Genomic DNA, 21,953 nt, shown 5'->3' on the forward strand with positions numbered 1-21,953 from the left:
AAAGCAAGTTATAAAGAAAGCTTTCTTTCATATGAAATGAGCAGAAAAATGATAGTAAGCATGTTTCACTAAATGTATCAGCATCTAGAAAGACAAAACACAGAATAGTGACTATTTCTATTTTGATGCATTTTCAGTTATTTAGTTGGTAAATATTTATTGAGCACTGACTATTGTCAATTGTTTTTGATTTTAGTACTTAGCTGGGGAGTAGGGATGTACGTATAGATTTTCAACATCTAATACATCTTTATATGAATATACTGAGTCTGAAGTTGCTTGCCCTTTTCCCTCTCTTTTGAACATTGCTATCAGCTTCTTTAGTCTTTTCTACTACTCTGTTAGGTTAAATATTATGCCTATTTTACATGAGGAAACTGAGGCTCAGAAGTGTTTAGTGATAGGGCCCAAGCTCACATATCTAGAAATTGAACCAAGCTCTGACTCCCTAAGTCCTCTTAACTGCTATACCAGCTGCCTGCGTGATTTGGATAAATTGACAGTGAGCCACTGCCAGCATGTTTATTTAAATAGATAACCTACCGTATATAGTAATGAGAAACGATGTTTTTAAATGGGTATTTAAGAAAGGCATAAGGACGCCCGAGTGGCTCAGTCGGTTGAGCATCTGACTTCAGCTCAGGTCATGATCTTGTGGTTCATGAGTTCAAACACCATGTCAGGCTCTGTGCTGACAGCTCAGAGCCTGGAGTCTGCTTTGGATTCTGCGTCTCCCTCTCTGCCCCTCCCCTGCTCGCTTGCACTCTCTCTCTCAAAAATAAATGGAAATTTAAAAATTAATTAAATTAAAAAAAAATAAAAAATTTAAAAATTCAAATTACAAATAACTGCCATTATTGAACTCAGAAGTGACAAGATGAAAACAAGGACTGAAAAAGAGAATTTTAGACTTATATATTTAATGACAGGAACTGGAAGTAACTAGAAGTGGTTGTTTGTTTGCTTGTTTGTTTAATAAAGCACTCAGGAGCAGTCATCGCATGGTAGGGAACAGGATTAGGTTCAGGGGCAGTAGAAGGAAGACCCCACTGAAGTTGGAAAGGTGGCTATGAGGAGAGAAGGTAATGGAAGAGTTAAAAATCATTCCCAAGCTGGCAAGCTTAAGAAACCAGGGATGGTAACTACACTGCTTGTGATGAAAACTCTGGAGTGGAGGGGTTATTTTGGGTATGGTAAGAGGATGAATTTGAAATAAAATATTCATATAATCAGGAACTGCACTGTATATTTAGAGTAAAATTGCAGGGCATCCTCTCCACCTTCAAACTTTTCATACCCTACCATAGCAAAAAGACCAAAACACTTGTATAGGAAGGAATAATTTGGAAAGACTGGGCTATATATCCAATTGAACTTGGTGTTGATAACTCAATCATGGATTTGGTCAGACCATAGATCTGCTATCTCTAGGAGTCCTGTGGAGACTCTGAAGACTGTTTTTCCTTTTCATCAATGATAGACAAGCTAGTTAGGTATCAGAGTCCTTCCTACTTGCTTTCCTTCTTCTCTCCCTCCTTGGCTCCCTTCCCTCCTTCCCTCCTTTCTGTTTTGGTTGGGGTAAAATTCACAGGACATGTGATCTTGTCACTGTGGTTGATTTCTCAAGATACTGAATGATGATTTTAGTTAGATAATTGACTCCACACAATAGAATATATCTTAATTCTGAGTATATTTTATAGATTTGTCTCTTTAATGCTGATAAATATCTCCGCTTGGGCTTCATCCTGTTTGTTCAGAGAGTAATTTGTTCTGACTTTATATTCAATAAATGAATAATCACCAAAGTGTTCCAGCACATATCAGACACCATTAAACATATGGGAAAAATTTCATCAGTGGAGTCTGTTTCATCTAGGCAAATGTTTCCTTATTAATTCAATCCAAACAAGCTTCTCAAAATTACATATTTCTGTAAATGTGTATGCATGTTTCTATCATCAACTTTCAAAACTTTATTCTAGTTAGAAACATTAACTTATATTTTTCCTTAAAAAATACAATTGTCAGTATTTTTAACTTTAATTGACTTATTACTTGTCTTGAAAGAAAAATCAATAATCTCTATGCTCCAAGATCTATTATTTGTCACATTCAACCTTCCTCCACTTCCCTGCCAAATAACAAAAACAATAAGGAAACAAACTCAAGAAATGGAAAGAAAGAGAAGAGAACAAGTATAGGCACCAGCACCAAAGTCTGATTGGATTTCATAATAATGGAAATTATTTTAACAAACTTATGGTATTATACAGGAGGATTGCATCTCTCAGGGAGTAATCAATAGAAAATATACATTTATCAACATATATTCTACAAAGTATTGCATACTGTTTTGTTGTGGATGTTACGGCTGGTCACAGATGTACACTAGTTAACTGATGATTCTGTAAGAAGAAAAGTTTACCAAAAGTTACACTACTGCTGTCACTTCATACTTACAGCAACTGCCTCCAGGATTTGTTTAACAGCATCTGCAGCATCTCGTTCACTATAATATCCCTTTTCCACAATCCTAAAAAAAAATAATAATAATACTAATAACCATGAAATGCTTCTCAGACATATGCATTCAGTGGAGTAGATGTGAAAACAGTTTAATTAAGTTAATGTTACGGAAGATACATCTAAACAGCCCCAACAGGCTAGCATAATACCAGGGGAAATATTTCCATAAGCTGATACTCTAGAAATTTTGGGTTTAAGAAAATGAAAAACATTTATCTTGCCTTGGCTTGAACTGTCCATCCTATTTGAGGACAAAAAAAATTCTTTTTAAACTTTGTATTGAGAATTGTGTTAAACATATACCAACTAGGCAACATACCATGAATCATCCTGTGTAATTGCTACACAGCTTCAATAATTATTAATTCATGGCCAATGCTGTTTTATTTATCCAATCAATTATTTTCCATTCTCTTTTTTTAATTTTGAAGTATCAGACATCACATAATTTCATTATATATAAGGAGTTTTCTCTAAAAAAAAGGATCTTTTAAAACTCATAACTACAATGCCATTATCATACCTATAAATTACAATTCCTTAATATTTTCAAAACCGCAGTGTTTCAAATATCCAATTGTCTTGGACATGTTAAAAATTGTTTGTTTGAATCAGCATCCAAATAAGGTCCACACAGTTTGACTGGTTACATGCGTCTCTTATTCTCTTTTTACATGTAGCTCCTCATTCTTCACCCCTCCTTCTGCCCCCTCCTCTCTCTCCATCTGGCTTTCTATTCCAAATACACGACTTGCTCTTTTTGCATGGATATGGACAAAGAATCTTTCTTTTCATTCTTTTTTTTTTTTTTTCAAGGAATCTTTCTTTTAACTTAAGTCTTTTTCATTTTGCTTTCAGGAATGTTTTCCTGAATTAGAATGCTTTGTACCCATATCTGTTTTCTTCCATTGCTTTCATTGCTTTGGTTTTCTTCTTTGGGGTGTGCAGTTACATGCACTATGAGGTCTTTTTTTGTTTTTTTGTTTTTGTTTTTTTTACTTTTGACTTATATTTTCTCTCTCCTTTATGATGTTCTTAATTTTAGTATTAAGTAATATTAATTTCAATATTCTGCAGATTATGTAATGCTTTCATCTGTTTTGTGGGCACACCCTCCTGACATGCTAATTTTCTGTGCTCTTATAATCATTTTGTATTGCAATTAATGGAGACACCTGTCTGTTGCTATTTATTTTTAAGCAAAGTTGGTTTTCTTAACCTTTTTGACAGAACGATGGGTCAGGATATCTTTTAGTTTCATGTCTCTTGACTTTCTGATTATTTTCATGAAGCATTCAAAATTATGACCTCATACTTTCTGAGATCTCTTCTCCTCTATCTGAAACTTTACCTCTACTCATCTGCTCTGGGTATTAGAGTCTCTTCCCAGCAGTTTCTCCTAATTTACCCAAGGGGGCTTCAGATAGTACCTCCAGGATTTATAGAGCCTTGACTGTATTAGTCAAGTCCTTCAGACCTTATTGTAGGGGGATCCTTGTGATTCTCAGAGATTTGGATGGCAAAAAGCCCTCACAATTTCAGCTGTTCTTGTATTGGCCCATTCTGCTTCTCAGTGATTTGGAGGCTTTGGAGATTGGAGTCTTCTCCTCTTCTTAGGTTTATCAATGTCCCCTTACGTCCTCTAACCTAGAGGCTAATACTATGTGGCTCTTGTAACGGTCATTAGTTTGTCCTCATTCACTTGTTTCAAGGTTTCGTGGGAAACCTTGTCACCTGGTTTTGTTATAGATATTGTCTGTGAGTTTTACGTTTTTCTGTCCTAGTTTCTCTATCCTTATAGGGATGTTTCAAAAGACTAGAAAACTACACTGTTTCTATTTCTATCTTCCCAAAATTTCAAGAAAAACACATTTTTTATACTGCTAAAGAGTACCAACTTGCATAAGATGTTTCCGGTGACAAAAGTTTGTGGTAAAGATATGCCTGAAAAAGGTCAATTCAAAACATATGAGACAAAATTACAACAATTTTTGTAATTTTGTATTGAAATTTTTTAGACTAACAATATCTTACATAGCACAGTTATTCTTCACAAAGTATCTTCCTTTTTTTTTTTATGTTGTGGCAAGAAGCTGTAAGTTCTCAAAGCTGGTATTAAAAGTTGGATTTAAAAATCTATAAAACAGGGGCGCCTGGGTGGCTCAGTCGGTTAAGCGGCCGACTTCGGCCCAGGTCATGATCTCGCAGTCTGTGAGTTCGAGCCCCGCGTCGGGCTCTGTGCTGACAGCTCAGAGCCTGGAGCCTGTTTCAGATTCTGTGTCTCCCTCTCTCTGACCCTCCCCCGTTCATGCTTTGTCTCTCTCTGTCTCAAAAATAAATAAACGCTAAAAAAAAAATTAAAAATCTATAAAATGTTGGGAATGCAAGCTAGTGCAGCCACTCTGTAAAACAGTATGGAGGTTCCTCAAAAAAACTAAAAATAGAACTAAACCACAACCCAGCAATTGCACTACTAGGTATTTATCCAAGGGATACAGGTGTGCTGTTTCAAAGGGACACATGCAACCCAATGTTTCTAGCAGCACTATCAACAATAGCCCAAGTAAGGAAAGAGCCCAAATGTCCATCGATGGATGAATGGATAAAGAAGATGTGGTATATATATACAATGGAGTATTACTCGGCAATCAAAAAGAATGAAATCTTGCCATTTGCAACTATGTGGATGGAACTGGAGGGCATTATGCTAAGTGAAATTAGTCAGAGAAAGACAAAAATCATATGACTTCACTCATATGAGGACTTTAAGAGACAAGACAGATGAACATAGGGAAGGGAAACAAAAATAATATAAAAACAGGGAGGGGGACAAAACAGAAGAGACTCATAAATATGGAGAACAAACTGAGGGTTACTGGAGGGGTTGTGGGAGGGGGGATGGGCTAAATGGGTAAGGGGCATTAAGGAACCTACTCCTGAAACCATTGTTGCACTATATGCTAATTAATTTGGATGTAAATTGAAAAAAATTAAATTAAAAAATATCTATAAAATGTTTCCAAAATAGGGGATGGATGATAAGGAAAAGCAGAAAAAAAAACAGGTATCAAATAAAAAATATGTAAGAAGATACCTCAGTGACCATAATTATCAAGATTCAGAAAAATTATAATTATATGGATGCAAAAATTTCAATTATTTTATTTTCTCTATTCAACACTGTCAAGAGACACAAACTCATCATCTTTTCAAAGGAGGAATGATGAAATATCCTTCCTCACCTTTTTATTTATCAGATACCGGTTATGTGCCAAGGTCAAATAAAATGTCAAAGTAGATTACAATATTAAGGGAATCATTATTAATTGGTTCTTGAAAATCAGTTTTCATACAATATTTCCTTTTAATATCACAAATTCTTCCAATTCATGATTAAGTTACATAGTCTACTTACTAGAAATTTATTTGCACTATACTTTCTGAACATTTTAAAATTAAGTGTGAGAGAAGAGGAAAAGAAGGACTAGTATGTCAGAGTAAGTTGAGAACTTTGGCTACCATTACATCATCCTCTGCATTTTGCTCTAAATGTATATTTTGTGGTACATCCATCAACCAACTCAAATGTAATTAGTGTCTCCTCTGTGTGTGGCACCTGCACTCTAGCAGCTTGGCTTTCCCCAGTCCTCTTAAACGAGGAGAGTTGTTACAAAGACGATGGAAAGGAATGGCCAATAGTTACCTTTCTTTCTACCGCCCATTCTCCCCAGAAGAGGATAAAATCAGTTACTTCCTGCGCTGCAAAAAACAGCGTGGATTTTTCCCATAGTCACTCACCAAGGCTAGAGCTTTATCACAACTGCTTTGTGGCACCCCTCTAGAGGGTGCTATTCATGACTTAGTCTATGTAAGCAGTACTCCGCCAAGTTTCACAACCGTTTGCAGCCTCTCTGATGAGAAATCCTCCTTGTCTGCTAGGTACATAAGTTCTCATGAATGTATCCCCACCTCTTAGAAGGGAAGTGCTTCACCCACTAGAAATTCCTCCCTATATTTTGATTTATTATGATGCCCCAAGCTTTGGCCTACATATGATGTTTATGCATTTTTATTTGGGTATAATTTAGAGTTAATTGCCTGTGTTTAGAATGTGACCATGTGTGTGAATGTCTAGGGACTGGCTAGATAAAGCAGTGAATTTTCTTGGGACCTGTTTTCAGGTAGGATAGAGGGAAGAGTAGTAGGTGTAAGAACAGGTAATGGAAATCTCACTAATTTTCTACAACATATGCTAAATTAGTAAAACATTTCATCTAGTTAATGGAAAGGATGCATTCTTTTTTTTTGTTTGTTTATTTTTGAGACAGAGAGAGACAGGGCATGAACGGGGGAGGGGCAGAGAGAGAGGGAGACACAGAATCGGAAGCAGGATCCAGGCTCTGAGCCATCAGCCCAGAGCCCGATGCGGGGCTCGAACTCATGGACCGTGAGATCGTGACCCGGGCTGAAGTCGGACGCTTAACCGACTGAGCCACCCGGGCGCCCCGGAAAGGATGCATTCTAACAGATATGTTCATTCACTCATTTATTCAAGAAATATTATGGAATGACCGTTATGTGCTGGGCATTCAGTAGTGGACCAGACATGGCCTCTGCACTTATGGGGTTTCTCTTGGTATTAGCAGACACAGACAATCAACACAGTGTGCTAAATACTGTTGCAGAGGTATTAGAGAATGACCTGAAAGCTCACAGAGAGGACCAGTGATTGATTCTGGAGGCCATGCATGGTGGGAAAAGGATTCCAGAGACAGCTATATCTCAGCTCAGACTTCAAGGGTGTGTACAAGTTTTCTAGTTGCAGAAAGGGTAGGAGCTAGGAGTGGGATAGGTATAGAGGAGGAGCAGGGACTAGAGAAGAAGAAGATTGCTCTTAAAAAAATTTTTTTTTAATTTGAGAGAGAGAGGGAGCACACGCAAGTTGGGGGGAGAGGCAGGGTAGGGGGAGAGAAAGAGAGAGAGAGAATCTTAAGCAGGCTCCACACTCAGCATGGAGCCCAACATGAGGCTTGATGCCAAGATCCTGGGATCATGATCTGGGCAGAAATCAAGAGTCGGATGTTCAACTGACTGAGTCACCCAGGCACCCAGGAAGGAGTTTGTTCTAAGAAAAAGGACCAACACTACAGTGAGAATTATGAGAGTGTGGACGACATAGTGATAGTCAAACAATAATTCTGTCTAACATGAGCCAGGTACTTGCAGAATCTATAAAGAATAAAATTTGGGTCCTGCCCCAGAGGAAACCACAGCAGAGAAATTATTAACAAAAGCATCACCATAGATGTAAAACATGTTATACTAAGGTTTGTACAGCCAAAGGATTTATAAATTCTGTTGTCAGAAATGTCTCTAGAGTAGACATGTAGGACAGGAGCACAGAATGCAGGCACTCTCCCCACCCCATCCCCTTGACCTCTACTCTCCATATGCTCTCCATAGCTTAACCACATGTCTTCTAGCTTCCTTCTGCTAAAAGGCATTTTGTTCCCAGTGGATTTGTTCATGGAGTTAGGTTTCTGGAATTGAAACATTCATCTTTAAGTATTTTATAAGTTGAGCTTCCACCGAGGCCATTCATGGCTGACTAGAAAGATCAACAGCAGTGAACTTCTCAAGTTGCAAATGCAGGTTTTTAACTTAAACTAAGATTGGAAGTGAAGACATTAGTGACCAAGCAAAGGAAAATGAAATCTTACAACCTTTTTCTCTCCATTTAGGCATGACTGCAGTAGATATGTTTGGCCAATACCTTCTGTAGGTTATCATGGGAAAATTTTTAGCCTTCTCACTAGATTTATGTTTTGATCACCCACAGAGCCTCGCTCCCAGTCTTGCTCATACTGGGCAGTCAATAAGTATTTGTGGAATTGTTGAGAAAATGAATAAAGTTTTACACCATAAGATGGCCGATGGGACTAAAACAAGCTCTGGTCTCTGGCTTAGAAACCCCTCTTCCGGGTTCTTCTAGCCCTGTTTGCCAAGTGCACGAAAACCCTTCCACAAATATGGAGGCTGACAACTATAAATTACCCTTCTTGCTTGCATTTGGGGCTCAGATCTTTGGAGAAATGGTCTCCTCTGAGCCTGCCAGTGTTAAATAAATCTCCGATCCCCCAAGATCTCGGAGTGCCACTTAGTTTTTCCGCCAGCGTTCCAGCCTGGTTCCGTAACAGGCTGGAATCAATACTAACTGCCAAGTAAATGAGTGCCAGAGAAATTTCAGACTGTGGATATTTGAACAACTCCTTTGCCTGTGTTCCTTATCACGGGGAACAAAGCATTGGACTAGAAACTGATGTTTATCACAAGTATGCTGGATATGGATCCAAGGGGAGAGTAGCCATATAGACGCTTCCCAAAGCAAAATACAACAGGTATAAAGGTTCCTGTTGGCCTTAGGAATACATTCAGAGTTAGTTCCTAGATATTATTGTAATAACATGAATCTGTTTTGAAACTTATTTTGAATAAAATCAAAATGATTCAAATCAGCAAAATACATCATTTGTTTCATGAGGCAACACATAGCAATTTCTCTGTAATATTTAGCTAGAATTTCAGAAAAACAAGTTGCCATATACATCCAATCAAGAGTTTGTAGCTTTATACAAAATATGTTAGTGCCTTCAGTTTTTAGAAGCAATGAAATATTGAATCATTGTAGGGGTTTTAGAGCTGTAAAAAATAGGATAATTTTGGTTTTTATATTTAAATATACTTATTGGTATATTTCTCCTCCGATTTAGCAAACTAATTTCTTTTTCATGCTCTGTAACATAATAAGAAGGGAGTTAAGATGTTATCAGCATCTTCAAATCATTTTCAAAGGCCCAGGGCCATGTAGTTTCTCGCTATTAAGCACATTTTCCTATTTTTCCATTGTGACCTGGGCTAGAAGACTCAGGGCTAAAAACAAAGACTCAGGATTTTAATCACAAGGGGACCCAAAAAGCTACCCTGAGATCTCAGTTCCCATGGGTCCCTCAGTTGCTAACAGGAGTAGCAGACATCTGCAGATCAGGGAAGGAAGTGCAATAGGGATGTGTCTCTGTAGGCTGCCAAGCTGTGATCCTCTGACCTCACTAGGCTTCTTAGTCCTAGACCATGCTTTTTACGGCCACCATTTCCTGTGTGTTGGTGCGAACGCTCTTCTTCCCCACAGTTGGGACTATTTCCCTTCTCATCATTTTAACATTGCAGGATGAAAAAGCACAGGCAATGCCTATTTCTTTCCATGGATCTGCTTTAAAATACGACTTTTGAGCATTTGTTGCTGTCACCTTAATTGCTGTAAATTGAATTGAGCACATCACCCGGCTGAATTGAGCACATCACCCGGCTGGCAGTTAGCACCGGCAATGCAGCTGAAGAGCTCTAATCTGATCATTTCCTGAGGCCCTCAGACTTCCTGGCACGGAGATTAGGAGCCCTCCAGCTCTCCCCACCAATGACAGCTTTTTCTCAAATGGAAGTGCTATTAGATAACCATAGGTTTTTGCGGAAAAGATACTGGTCTGATGACGATGTGTACTGAAGGATCAAATAACATAGGGTAAAAGCCCCAGACAGGAGTTTCAGGAACCAAGTCTTAAGAGCTGCCAGTACATCATTACGCTGTTACATACATTAAAGTGAATTCTGCTGTAGTCTGTGTAAATCTATCACTCCTTTATAAGCTTCTTTCACTGCCTTTTCTCATTTCATTGATGACAACTTAGTGAATATTGATGGTTTTTCTAAGAAGTTCCCTGAAGAGTGTTAAATTCACAGACTTAAAAAATAGTTTCAAAGATACTAGCGGCAACTGTTAAATTTGAAAGCTAGGAAGAGAATGAGGGAGCTGTGGATCATTGTGGGTGCTGCTCAGGGACAGGATGGTGCAGGAGAAAGGGGAGGTCAAATCAAACTATAGACCTGGGTTTGGGCCTAAGGGAGCCCTGATACAGTTCCCTCGTACTGTAAGTGAAATGCTTTACCCAAAGATGTAATATAAATTGTCCAAGAGCATAGTATTTATTCAAGTTATTCATTTGACAAATACTGACCAACTGCTTACTTTCTGTCTAGAACAGCTTCTAAAACAGAGTCTAAGGTAGTCATTTCTAATCCTGCCAATGTGCTCTGCTTTTGGATATCCCTTTACCCTTCCCTCTATGCTTTACCTGCTAATTTCTGATTTCTCACTTAAAATTCAGCTCAAAGATTCTATTCCTCCCTGAAGCCATTTCTGCCTTAGACGACCCCCTTATTTTGTGCCTAAAGTGCTGTGTTTATGTCTGAATTATAAATAAAGACTTAGAGCCAAATCTCTGGCCAACCTCTGGCAAATACAAAGTGTCTTATGATATATCTTTTGTATACTTGATTCTTACTTTTATTTCCTTTTTAGTCCCTTGTCCTCATTTATTTTTTTTATCTTGTGATATTGTGGTTGTCTCCATAGCCTTAAACACATTTTTGGGAGATGATGGCAGTATTGAAAAATAATATTAGGGTCCATATCACATTTTTACTTTCCCGATTCTGGACCAGGAGCTCATTGAGGGTGAAAGCACTGTGCTCTGGTTAATGTGCTGGTGAAAAAAATAAAGGTCAGTGGTGAAGCCAGAACAGTAGGGTGAGGCCAGAATGAGTTGTTTTATTTGTCATGTTTAAAAGAACTGACTTTTAGGAAGTATCCTTCTGGGCTGACCTGATCAAATCAGTGCTTTAAACATGGATGGATGGAAGACAGTGAAAGTTACACCAGTTTGGAGGCTGTTGCATTGGCAAAGAGAATGTAAAGGCTCAAAAGGGCACAAGAAGTGGGAAAGGGGAGAGAGAATGGATCTGAAAGCTGCTCAGAGAAAGAGTTATGGGGAGGGGGCTGGACAGAGTGAGAGGAAGAGGGAGAAATTAATGCTGACCAGCTCAGATGTTAAGTTAGTTCACAGAGGTAGGAGGGAGAAGCAAGATGGAGAGTGGAAGGAAGAATGTGGAGTTCACTTGAGGACATACTGATCTAGAGGTGCCTATAGGATGTGTAGGTGAAAATATCTAGCAGATTGTTGAAAATATGGTTCTTATCTCTGCTGAGACAGCAGTCAGCAATGTGGCTGAAACCACAGGAGATTGTCCAATTTACCTACAGAGAATGTAGGCAAGAGCTTTAGGAAAGGCAGACATTGAAGGAATGGAAAGAGGAAGAAGAACTCAGGAAAGAGATCAGGAGGACATAAGGGAAGGGAAGCAAAAAGAATATAAAAACAGGGAGGGGGACAAAATATAAGAGACTCTTAAATATGGAGAACAAACAGAGGGTTACTGGAGGAGTTGTGGGAGGGGAGATGGGCTAAATGGGTAACGGTCATTAAGGAATCTACCCCTGAAATCATTGTTACATGATATGCTAACTTGGATGTGAATTTAAAAAATAAATCACATTAAAAAAAAAAAAGGAGAAAACTGAAAAGATAGAATAAAATCCAAGGGAAAAAGAGATGCTGTCAAAACCTACATGAAAGATATGGAGAGATTTAGCCAACAGTGTAAAATACCACAGACCACCTCTCCAAAAACATACAAGCTCCAGCCTCAACAAACCCTTGGTGTTCCTCAAAAATCCTTATTCTTGAATCAGAAGATGGCGGTGTAGGAGGATGCTGGGCTCACCTCGTCCTGATCACTTAGACTCCACCCACATCTGCCTAAATAATCCAGAAAACCACCAGAAGACTAGCAGAACGGACTCTCCAGAGCCAAGTGTAGACAAGAGGCCCACAGAAGAGGGTAGGAAGGGCAGCGAGGTGGTGCGTGCTACATGGACTGGCGGGAGGGAGCCGGGGCAGTGGAGGGGCAGCCCACCCAGCAAGGCAGAGCCCCTGAGTCTGACTTGCAAAAGCGGAGGGACCGGATGGAGTGTGTTCTGACAGCCAGCAGGACTTAACATCTTGAATGTTATAAGTCAACAGCTCTGCTCAGAGAGCGAGAGGGCTTGAGGACAACGGGAGGGAGAGTTGTTGAGCCCTGGAGGACAGAGCTCAACTCGGCAGGGAACAAAGGCACTGGCCAGCGCCATCTCCCTCGCCCATCCCCCAGCCAAAATCCCAAAGGAAACCAGTTCCCGTCACGGAACTTGCTTGCACCACGCAAACACCCAACGCTGTGCTTCTGTGGATCCATCCCTCTGACGGGTCGGCCTCCCTCCCGGTGCCACAGGGCCCCTCCCACAGCAGACCACAGAAGGCAAAGCTAGCTGAGCCTGCCCCTCCCGACCCTGTGCACCTTGTGGATCCACCCTGGCTAATATGCCAGATCCCATCGAAGCAGCACCACAAGCCTGGCAGTGTGAAAGTAGCCCAAACAGGGGCCACATCATTCCGCAGTGAGTCCTGCCCCTGGGAGAGGGGAAGAAAAGGTACACACCAGTCTGATTGTGGCCCCAGTGGTGGGCTGGGGGCAGACATCAGGTCTGAATGTGGGCCCACCCACCAACACAAGTTACTCCAGACAGCACAGCAGAAGTGCCATGCAGTTGGGCGCCACCCTAGGGACTATCCAAAATGATGAAACGGAAGAATTCTCCTCAAAAGAAACTCCAGGAAGTAGCGACAGCTAACGAACTGATCAAAAACGATTTAAGCAATATAACAGAACGTGAATTTAAAATAATAGTCATAAAATTAATCTCTGGACTTGAAAAAAGTAAAGAGGACAGCAGAGAATCTATTGCTACAGAGATCAAGGGACTAAGAAACAGTCAGGAGGAGCTAAAAAATGCTATAAATGAGGTGCAAGATAAAATGGAGGCGACCACAGCTCGGATTGAAGAGGCAGAGGAGAGAATAGGTGAATTAGAAGATAAATTTATGGAAAAAGAGGAAGCTGAAAAAAGAGATAAAAAAATCCAGGAGTATGAGGGGAGAATTAGAGAACTAAGTGATGCGATGAAATGCAATAATATCCGTATAATAGGGATTCCAGAGGAGGAAGAGAGAGAGAAAAAGGGGCTGAAGGTGTACTTGAACAAATCATAGCTGAGAACTTCCCTGATCTGGGGAAGGAAAAAGGAATTGAAATCTAAGAGGCACAGAGAACTCCCTTCAGACGTAACTTGAATCGATCTTCTGCACAACATATCATAGTGAAACTGGCAAGATACAAGGATAAAGAGAAAAATCTGAAAGCAGCTAGGGATAAACACGCTCTAACATATAAAGGGAGACCGATAAGACTAGTGATGGATCTATCTACTGAAACTTGGCAGGCCAGAAAGGAATGGCAGGATATTTTCAATGTGATGAACAGAAAAAATATGCAGCCGAGGGGCGCCTGGGTGGCGCAGTCGGTTAAGCGTCCGACTTCAGCCAGGTCACGATCTCACGGTCTGTGAGTTCGAGCCCCGCGTCAGGCTCTGGGCTGATGGCTCGGAGCCTGGAGCCTGTTTCCGATTCTGTGTCTCCCTCTCTCTCTGCCCCTCCCCCATTCATGCTCTGTCTCTCTCTGTCCCAAAAATAAATAAAAAACGTTGAAAAAAAAAAATTAAAAAAAAAAAAATATGCAGCCGAGAATCCTTTATCCAGCAAGTCTGTCATTTAGAATAGAGGGAGAGATAAAGGTCTTCTCAAAAAAACAAAAAAACTGAAGAAATTCCTCACCACTAAACCGGCCCTACAAGAGATCCTAAGGGGGATCCTGTGAGACAAAGTACCAGAGACATCACTACAAGCATGAAACCTACAGACATCACAATGACTCTAAACCCATATCTTTCAATAATAACACTGAATGCAAATGGACTAAATGCTCCAACCAAAAGACATAAGGTATCAGAATGGATAAAAAAACAAGACCCATCTATTTGCTGTCTACAAGAGACTCATTTTAGACCTGAGGACATCTTCAGATTGAAAGTGAGGGCGTGGAGAACTATCTATCATGCTACTGGATCTCAAAAGAAAGCTGGAGTAGCCATACTTATATCAGACAAACTAGACTTTAAATGAGGCTGTAACAAGAGATGAAGAAGGGCATTATATAATAATTACAGGGTCTATCCATCAGGCAGAGCTAACAATTATAAATGTCTATGCACCGAATACTGGAGCCCCCAAATATATAAAAAAATTAATCACAAACATAAGCAACCTTATTGATAAGAATGTGGTAATCGCAGGGGACTTTAATACCCCACTTACAACATTGGATATATCATCTAGACACAGGATCAATAAAGAAACAAGGGCCCTGAATGATACATTGGATCAGATGGACTTGACAGATATACTTAGAACTCTGCATCCCAAAGCAACAGAGTATACTTTCTTCTCGAGTGCACATGGAACATTCTCCAAGATAGATCACATACTGGGTCACAAAACAGCCCTTCATAAGTATACAAGAATTGAGATCATACCATGCATACTTTCAGACCACAATGCTATGAAACTTGAAATCACAGGAAAAAGTCTGGAAAACCTCCAAAAGCATGGAGGTTAAAGAACACCCTACTAAAGAATGAGTGGGTCAACCAGGCAATTAGAGAATTTTCTCTAATGAAAATGAAAATGAAAATGAAAATGAAAATACAACAATCCAAAAGCTTTGGGATGCAGCGAAGGCAGTCCTGAGAGGAAAATACATTTCAATCCAGGCCTATCTCAAGAAACAAGAAAAATCCCAAATACAGAATCTAAGAGCACACCTAAAGGAAATGGAAGCAGAACAGCAAAGACACCCCAAACCCAGCAGAAGAAGAGAAATAATAAAGATCAGACCAGAAATAAACAATATAGAATCTAAAAAATCTGTAGAGCAGATCAACGAAACCAAGAGTTGGTTTTTTGAAAAAATAAACAAAATTGATAAACCTCTAGCCAGGCTTCTCATAAAGAAAAGGGAGATGACCCAAATAGATAAAATCATGAATGAAAATGGAATTATTACAACCAATCCCTCAGAAATACAAGGAATTATCAGGGAATACTATGAAAAATTATATGCCAACAAACTGGACAACCTGGAAGAAATGGACAAATTCCTAAGCACCCACACACTTCCAAAACTCAAACAGGAAGAAATAGAAAACTTGAACAGACCCATAACCAGCAAAGAAACTGAATCAGTTATCAAAAATCTCCCAACAAATAAGAGTCCAGGACCAGATGGCTTCCCAGGGGAATTCTACCAGACACTTAAGGCAGAGATAATACCTATCCTTCTCAAGCTGTTCCAAAAAATAGAAAGGAAGGAAAACTTCCACTCATTCTATGAAGCCAGCATTACTTTGATTCCTAAACCAGACAGAGACCCAGTAAAAAAGAGAATTCCAGGCCAATATCCCTGATGAATATGGATGCAAAAATTCTCAATAAGATACTAGCAAATCGAATTCAACAGCATATAAAAAGAATTATACACCATGATCAAGTGGGATTCATTCCTGGGATGCAGGGCTGGTTCAACATTCACAAATCAATCAATGTGATACATCACATTAATAAAAGGAAAGGTAAGAACCATATAATCCTGTCAATCAATGCAGAAAAAGCATGTGACAAAATTCAGCATCCTTTCTTAATAAAAACCCTCGAGAAAGTCGGGATAGCAGGAACATACTTAAGATCATAAAAGCCATTTATGAAAAGCCCACAGCTAATATCATCCTCAATGGGGAAAAAATGAAAGCTTTCTCCCTGAGATCAGGAACACGACAGGGATGTCCACTCTCACCGCTGTCGTTTAACATAGTGTTGGAAGTTCTAGCATCAGCAATCAGACAACAAAAGGAAATCAAAGGCATCAAAATTGGCAAAGATGAAGTTAAGTTTTCACTTTTTGCAGGTGACATGATATTATACATGGAAAATCCGATAGACTCCACCAGAAGTCTGCTAGAATGATACATGAATTCAGCAAAGTTGCAGGATACAAAATCAATGTGCAGAAATCAGTTGCATTCTTATACACTAACAATGAAGCAACAGAAAGACAAATGAAGAAACTGATCCCATTCACAATTGCACCAAGAAGCATAAAATACCTAGGAATAAATCTAACCAAAGATGTAAAAGATCTGTATGCTGAAAACTATAGAAAGCTTATGCAGGTAATTGAAGAAGATATAAAGAAATGGAAAAACATTCCGTGCTCATGGATTGGAAGAATAAATATTGTCAAAATGTCAATACTACCCAAAGCTATCTACACATTCAATGCAATCCCAATCAAAATTGCACCAGCATTCTTCTAGAAACTAGAACAAGCAATCCTAAAATTCATATGGAACCACAAAAGGCCCCGAATAGCCAAAGTAATTTTGAAGAAGAAGACCAAAGCGGGAGGCATCACAATCCCAGACTGTAGCCTCTACTACAAAGTTGTAATCATCAAGACAGCATGGTATTGGCACAAAAACAGACACATAGACCAATGGAATAGAATAGAAACCCCAGAACTAGACCCACAAACGTATGGCCAACTCATCTTTGACAAAGCAGGAAAGAATATCCAATGGAAAAAAGACAGTCTCTTTAACAAATGGTGCTGGGAGAACTGGACAGCAACATGCAGAAGGTTGAAACTAGACCACTTTCTCACACCATTCACAAAAACAAACTCAAAATGGATCAAGGACCTGAATGTAAGACAGGAAACCATCAAAACCCTAGAGGAGAAAGCAGGAAAAAAGCCTCTCTGACCTCAGCTGCAGCAATTTCTTACTTGACACATCCCCAAAGGCAAGGGAATTAAAAGCAAAAATGAACTATTGGGACCTCATGAAAATAAAAAGCCTCTCCACTGCAAAGGAAACAATCAACAAAACTAAAAGGCAACCAACGGAATGGGAAAAGATATTTGCAAATGACATATCGGACAAAGGGCTAGTATCCAAAATCTATAAAGAGCTCACCAAACTCCACACCCGAAAAACAAATAACCCAGTGAAGAAATGGGCAGAAAACATGAATAGACACTCCTCTAAAGAAGACATCCAGGTGCCAACAGGCACATGAAAAGATGCTCAACGTCGCTCCTCATCAGGGAAATCACACTCAGATATCACCTCACACCAGTCAGAGTGGCTAAAATGAACAAATCAGGAGACTGTAGATGCTGGCGAGGATGTGGAGAAACAGGAACCCTCTTGCACTGGTGTGAATGCAAAGTGGTGTAGCCGCTCTGGAAAACAGTGTGGAGGTTCCTCAAAAAATTAAAAATAGACCTACCCTATGACCCAGCAATAGCACTGCAGGAATTTACCCAAGGGATACAGGAGAACTGATGCATAGGGGCACTTGTACCCCAATGTTTATAGCAGCACTCTCAACAATAGCCAAATTATGGAAAGAGCCTAAATGTCCATCAACTGATGAATGGATAAAGAAATTGTGGTTTATATACACAATGGAATACTGCTTGGCAATGAGTAAGAATGAAATATGGCCTTTTGTAGCAACGTGGATGGAACTGGAGAGTGTTATACTAAGTGAAATAAGCCATACAGAGAAAGACAGATACCATATGGTTTCACTCTTATGTGGATCCTGAGAAACTTAACAGAAGACCATGGGGGAGGGGAAGAAAAAAAAAAGAGGTTAGAGAGGGAGAGAGCCAAAACATAAGAGACTGTTAAAAACTGAGAACAAACTGAGGGTTGATGGGGGTGAGAGGGAGGGGAGGGTGGGTGGTGGGTATTGAGGAGGGCCCCTTTTGGGATGAGCACTGGGTGTTGTATGGAAATCAATTTGACAGTAAGTTTCATATTTAAAAAATAAATAAATAAATTTTAAAAATAAAAATAAAAAATCCTTTTTTTTGCCTTAGTCTGTTCTCACGTTCCTGCTAACAAACTTCATTTCCTTCAAGTGCCCTAGTCCACTGTCTCCCAGCCATTGTTAGGAGATAAATTTCTTTTCTACAATACTGTTAAAATAGAGCTTATCAAGTCTGAACTACTTAAACTACCCTCCCTTCCCCCAACACATTCCTATTCCCAGCCCTAGGCAACCACAGCTTTGCTTTTGGTCTCTATTGATGTGACCCTTCTGGAAATTCCATATAAATGGAGACATACAATACGCAGTCTTTCCTGTGTGTTTGTTTGTTTTACTTAGCATAATGTTTTTGAGGCCCATGTATGTTGTAGCATGTATTGAAGGAACATTCTTATTCATTGATGAACAGTATTGCACATTTTGTTTGCTCATTTGCCAGTTCATGTACAGTTAAGTTATTTTCTCTCCTGGAACACAGCACACGCCATATGCAGGCATCCACCCATGCCTGCAGTGCTGCCCCTGTGGAATCTGCAGGGTGAAGGGAAATGACAAAAACTTGCTGATGCCCATGATGTGCTGTGAGTAGCAAAGTCCTTTGTCTCCGACCCAGGAGTCTCATATCTTTTTCCAACACCCATGAAGGTATAACAGGCTAATTTACTAGTTTGTAAGTAGAGCAGAATTATATTCCAGCCCCAACAGTAAATCCTCTAACTGTGTTCTTCTTTTGCAACATTGTTGTGACTACTCCAGGTTCTTTGAGTCTTCTGCCTCTTGACTCTGCTTCAGAAGAAACTTTTTCTACTTTAAACAAATCCTTTTATCTGCCTCCAGATCTTATTCCCCTATTCCCCCGCATGTTGTTCCATATATAAGTCCCTCTCACATAGATGTTTCCTACCTCTCCAGCTTGTGGGTTCCTTCCTATCAGCAAATAAATGTGTTCCCAGTGTGCCAGCTTAAAATAATAAATAAACCTCCATTTATCCTGTGCCTCCCACTACTACCTCACCTTTATCCTTCCCTTTATAGCCCAGCTGCTAGAAAGACTATAAATCTGGTCCAAATCAAAGTATATGTTTTCTTCACATATAGCCAGATAAAACTGCTTAAAGAGAAGATGTATTTAAAATATCCATGGTTGGAGGCACCTGGGTGGCTCAGTCAGTTAAGCCTCCGGCTTCGGCTCAGGTCATGATCTCCTGGTTCGCAAGTTCGACACCCCCACAGGACTCTGTGCTGACAGCTCGGAGCCCGAAGTCTGCTTGGGATTCTGTGTCTCTCTCTCTCTCTGCCCCTCCTCTGCTTACTCTCTCTCTCTCCCTCTCTCTCTCAAAAATAAAAATAAAACATTAAAAAAAATTTTAATTGAAAATTTTTTAAAATATCCATGGTTGAATATATACATATTAATATTTAAGTTAAGCCCCCACTGAAGTAAGACAAAATATCACATTACTATTTTGAAGTTCTATTTTTAAGTACTAAGAGTGTTTGCATTTGCTTACATAGCAGCAGCATGACATGCTAGAATAGTCATATGCTTTGGAATCTGACACACTTGATTCCAATCCCATTAAACTATTGTTGTAGACCCAGTATAAGCTGAGTGACCTAACAGTAGTTAATAGACCTCTCTAATCCTCAGTTATCTGGTCAATAAAATGTATACATCAAGGCCTACCTTGTACATGTGCTGCCGTGAGGATTAAATGAGATCACGCTTAGTAAAATGCCCAACCACTTCCAGGACACCAACAGGCACTCATTATAGTAACTAATTATCCTTTTCAGACAGATCTTATGGATTTTTCACTTTAATAACAATGATCAATTTTTGTCATGACAGTCTTTATAAATTCAGACATAATCTGAGTTTGGTTTAACCACAATACCAACTATGGTACAACTCTGTGGAGACTGGGCAAGGAAAACCCTAAGTTCTATTTCTAGAAATTTTTCTAATGACCATGTCCTTAAAATTCCATTTCTGCCAACACTAAGAACCCTGAAATATTCAAGTGGAGATGACTGTTGGGGCTGATATACTAGGACTCTGTCAGGTGATTAACAGGGTCAACGCATAGTTCCCAAATATAACTACTACTTCTCTTGCTTACTGACCACTTGCAGTTTTTAAAAAGAATATTTTCAGTTTGGAGAACTTAAAAAAAAGTTTGCAGTCAAATAGATAGGAGTTTCAAGCTTGGCTTTATGGCTTAGTTTCTTCAGTTTATTCTCTTGAAAAAATTAGAATAATACCTCAAAACACTTGAAGAGCGATTGAGTGGGTTAAATACATATATAGCTTTGCATAGAACCAACCAATACATCATGGATTCTCCATAAATAGAATAAACATGAGTTTGCTCTCTGGGAAATGATTCGAAAGGAACTAACTGGATTTAATAAGAAAGACAGTGGGGCCATATGAGAAGGCAGAGCTGGACCAGAACATAGTCTGGATGCCTAATTTGGGAAAATCATTTACCTTTACTCATCCTCAGTTGCCACATCTGTAAAGTGGGGACAATGCTTTTTCATCCTCCTTACCTTGATATAAAAGAGGAGAACACATGAGCGTCTGGGAAAGGAATTTTAAAACCAAATATATTGATTTTTTGTTCTCAGCAACAGTGGGGTAGACAAGCCTCCAGGCAAGAACAATGAAAACAAGCTAAATAATTTTTTTTTAAATATATTTGAAGACATCAGAGTTACCAAGAAAGTGAAGGATTTAGGAGCCAAGGTCCAGGAGGGAAGAAAAAACCCAGCAAAGCAAACTTAACATCTGATGCCTCCACTTTCCCTTTAAAGGCATTTACTGCTTCGATATCAGTAGCTAACAGGCTGAAAAGATGAACAAAGCTTCTGGCCATCTCACAAGATGGAAGGAACAGAAGCTGGCATTTAGCGTGTGTCAAGAAAAAGGGCTTGGAACAACTCCTGGCTTAAATTGGAACCCTTAAAGATCAAAACCCTATGAGTAGGAGTTGATAAGAACTAGATCTCCCTGCAGGAAGCTCCACTTTGAATCAACCAAATACCTGATTGAATTAAAGTGATCTGCTCCTTACCTTAACTGCCCGCAAAAGAAAATCTGCTTTTTTGGAAGGTTACAGCATTTAAAGCCTCATATTCCAAAATGTTTTATATGTAATGTTTGGCATCTAAGCAAGCATAATCAGGCAAGCAAAAACCCAAGGAGAAAACAGAAAAAGCGAGACAATTTAAAAATCCATAACATATTCTGATACTGGAGTTAGACAAAAATCAGGAAAAAATACTTCTTCAAAAATATAATTAGAAGACTGTAAGTATACTTCTAACTTGGCTGCTTTAAAATACAATCATTCTCTGAAAAAAAAAAAAAGGAAAATTTACTCTTAAAGCAAACAATCTCACACTTTGTCAATTTAAAAAATGCAGTGAATTTCTAAGCAGATGATTAGATTGAGAAAGATGAAGCAGAAAACCTCTGGAGCTTTCTTTTTCCCATCATGTCTCAATTTTGTAAAGGGCTTTCTGGGGGGATTTTCTTGTACACAAAAAAAAATCACTGACTTGATTCCAAAATTTTTAATCAATTGTCCTGTGCACTTTACTATTTTATATTCTACATGCAACAGCAGATTCCACTTG

At 39.2% G+C, this 21,953-nt stretch overlaps 1 protein-coding gene across 1 annotated transcript in view; it reads right to left on the minus strand.

The window, feature by feature from the left end:
• CAMK4 (calcium/calmodulin dependent protein kinase IV) overlaps positions 1-21,953 on the minus strand; it is a 224,946-nt gene that overhangs the window by 68,559 nt on the left and 134,434 nt on the right. The window contains exon 6 of the mRNA XM_078447513.2: positions 2,464-2,536. Within this exon, the coding sequence (XP_078303639.1) occupies positions 2,464-2,536 (73 nt within the window). The remainder of the gene's footprint in view (positions 1-2,463; positions 2,537-21,953) is intronic.

The sequence above is a fragment of the Panthera onca genome, chromosome A1 (assembly GCF_046562875.1).
Source record: "Panthera onca isolate mPanOnc1 chromosome A1, mPanOnc1 haplotype 2, whole genome shotgun sequence".
In the NCBI taxonomy this organism is placed as follows: Eukaryota; Metazoa; Chordata; class Mammalia; order Carnivora; family Felidae; genus Panthera; species Panthera onca.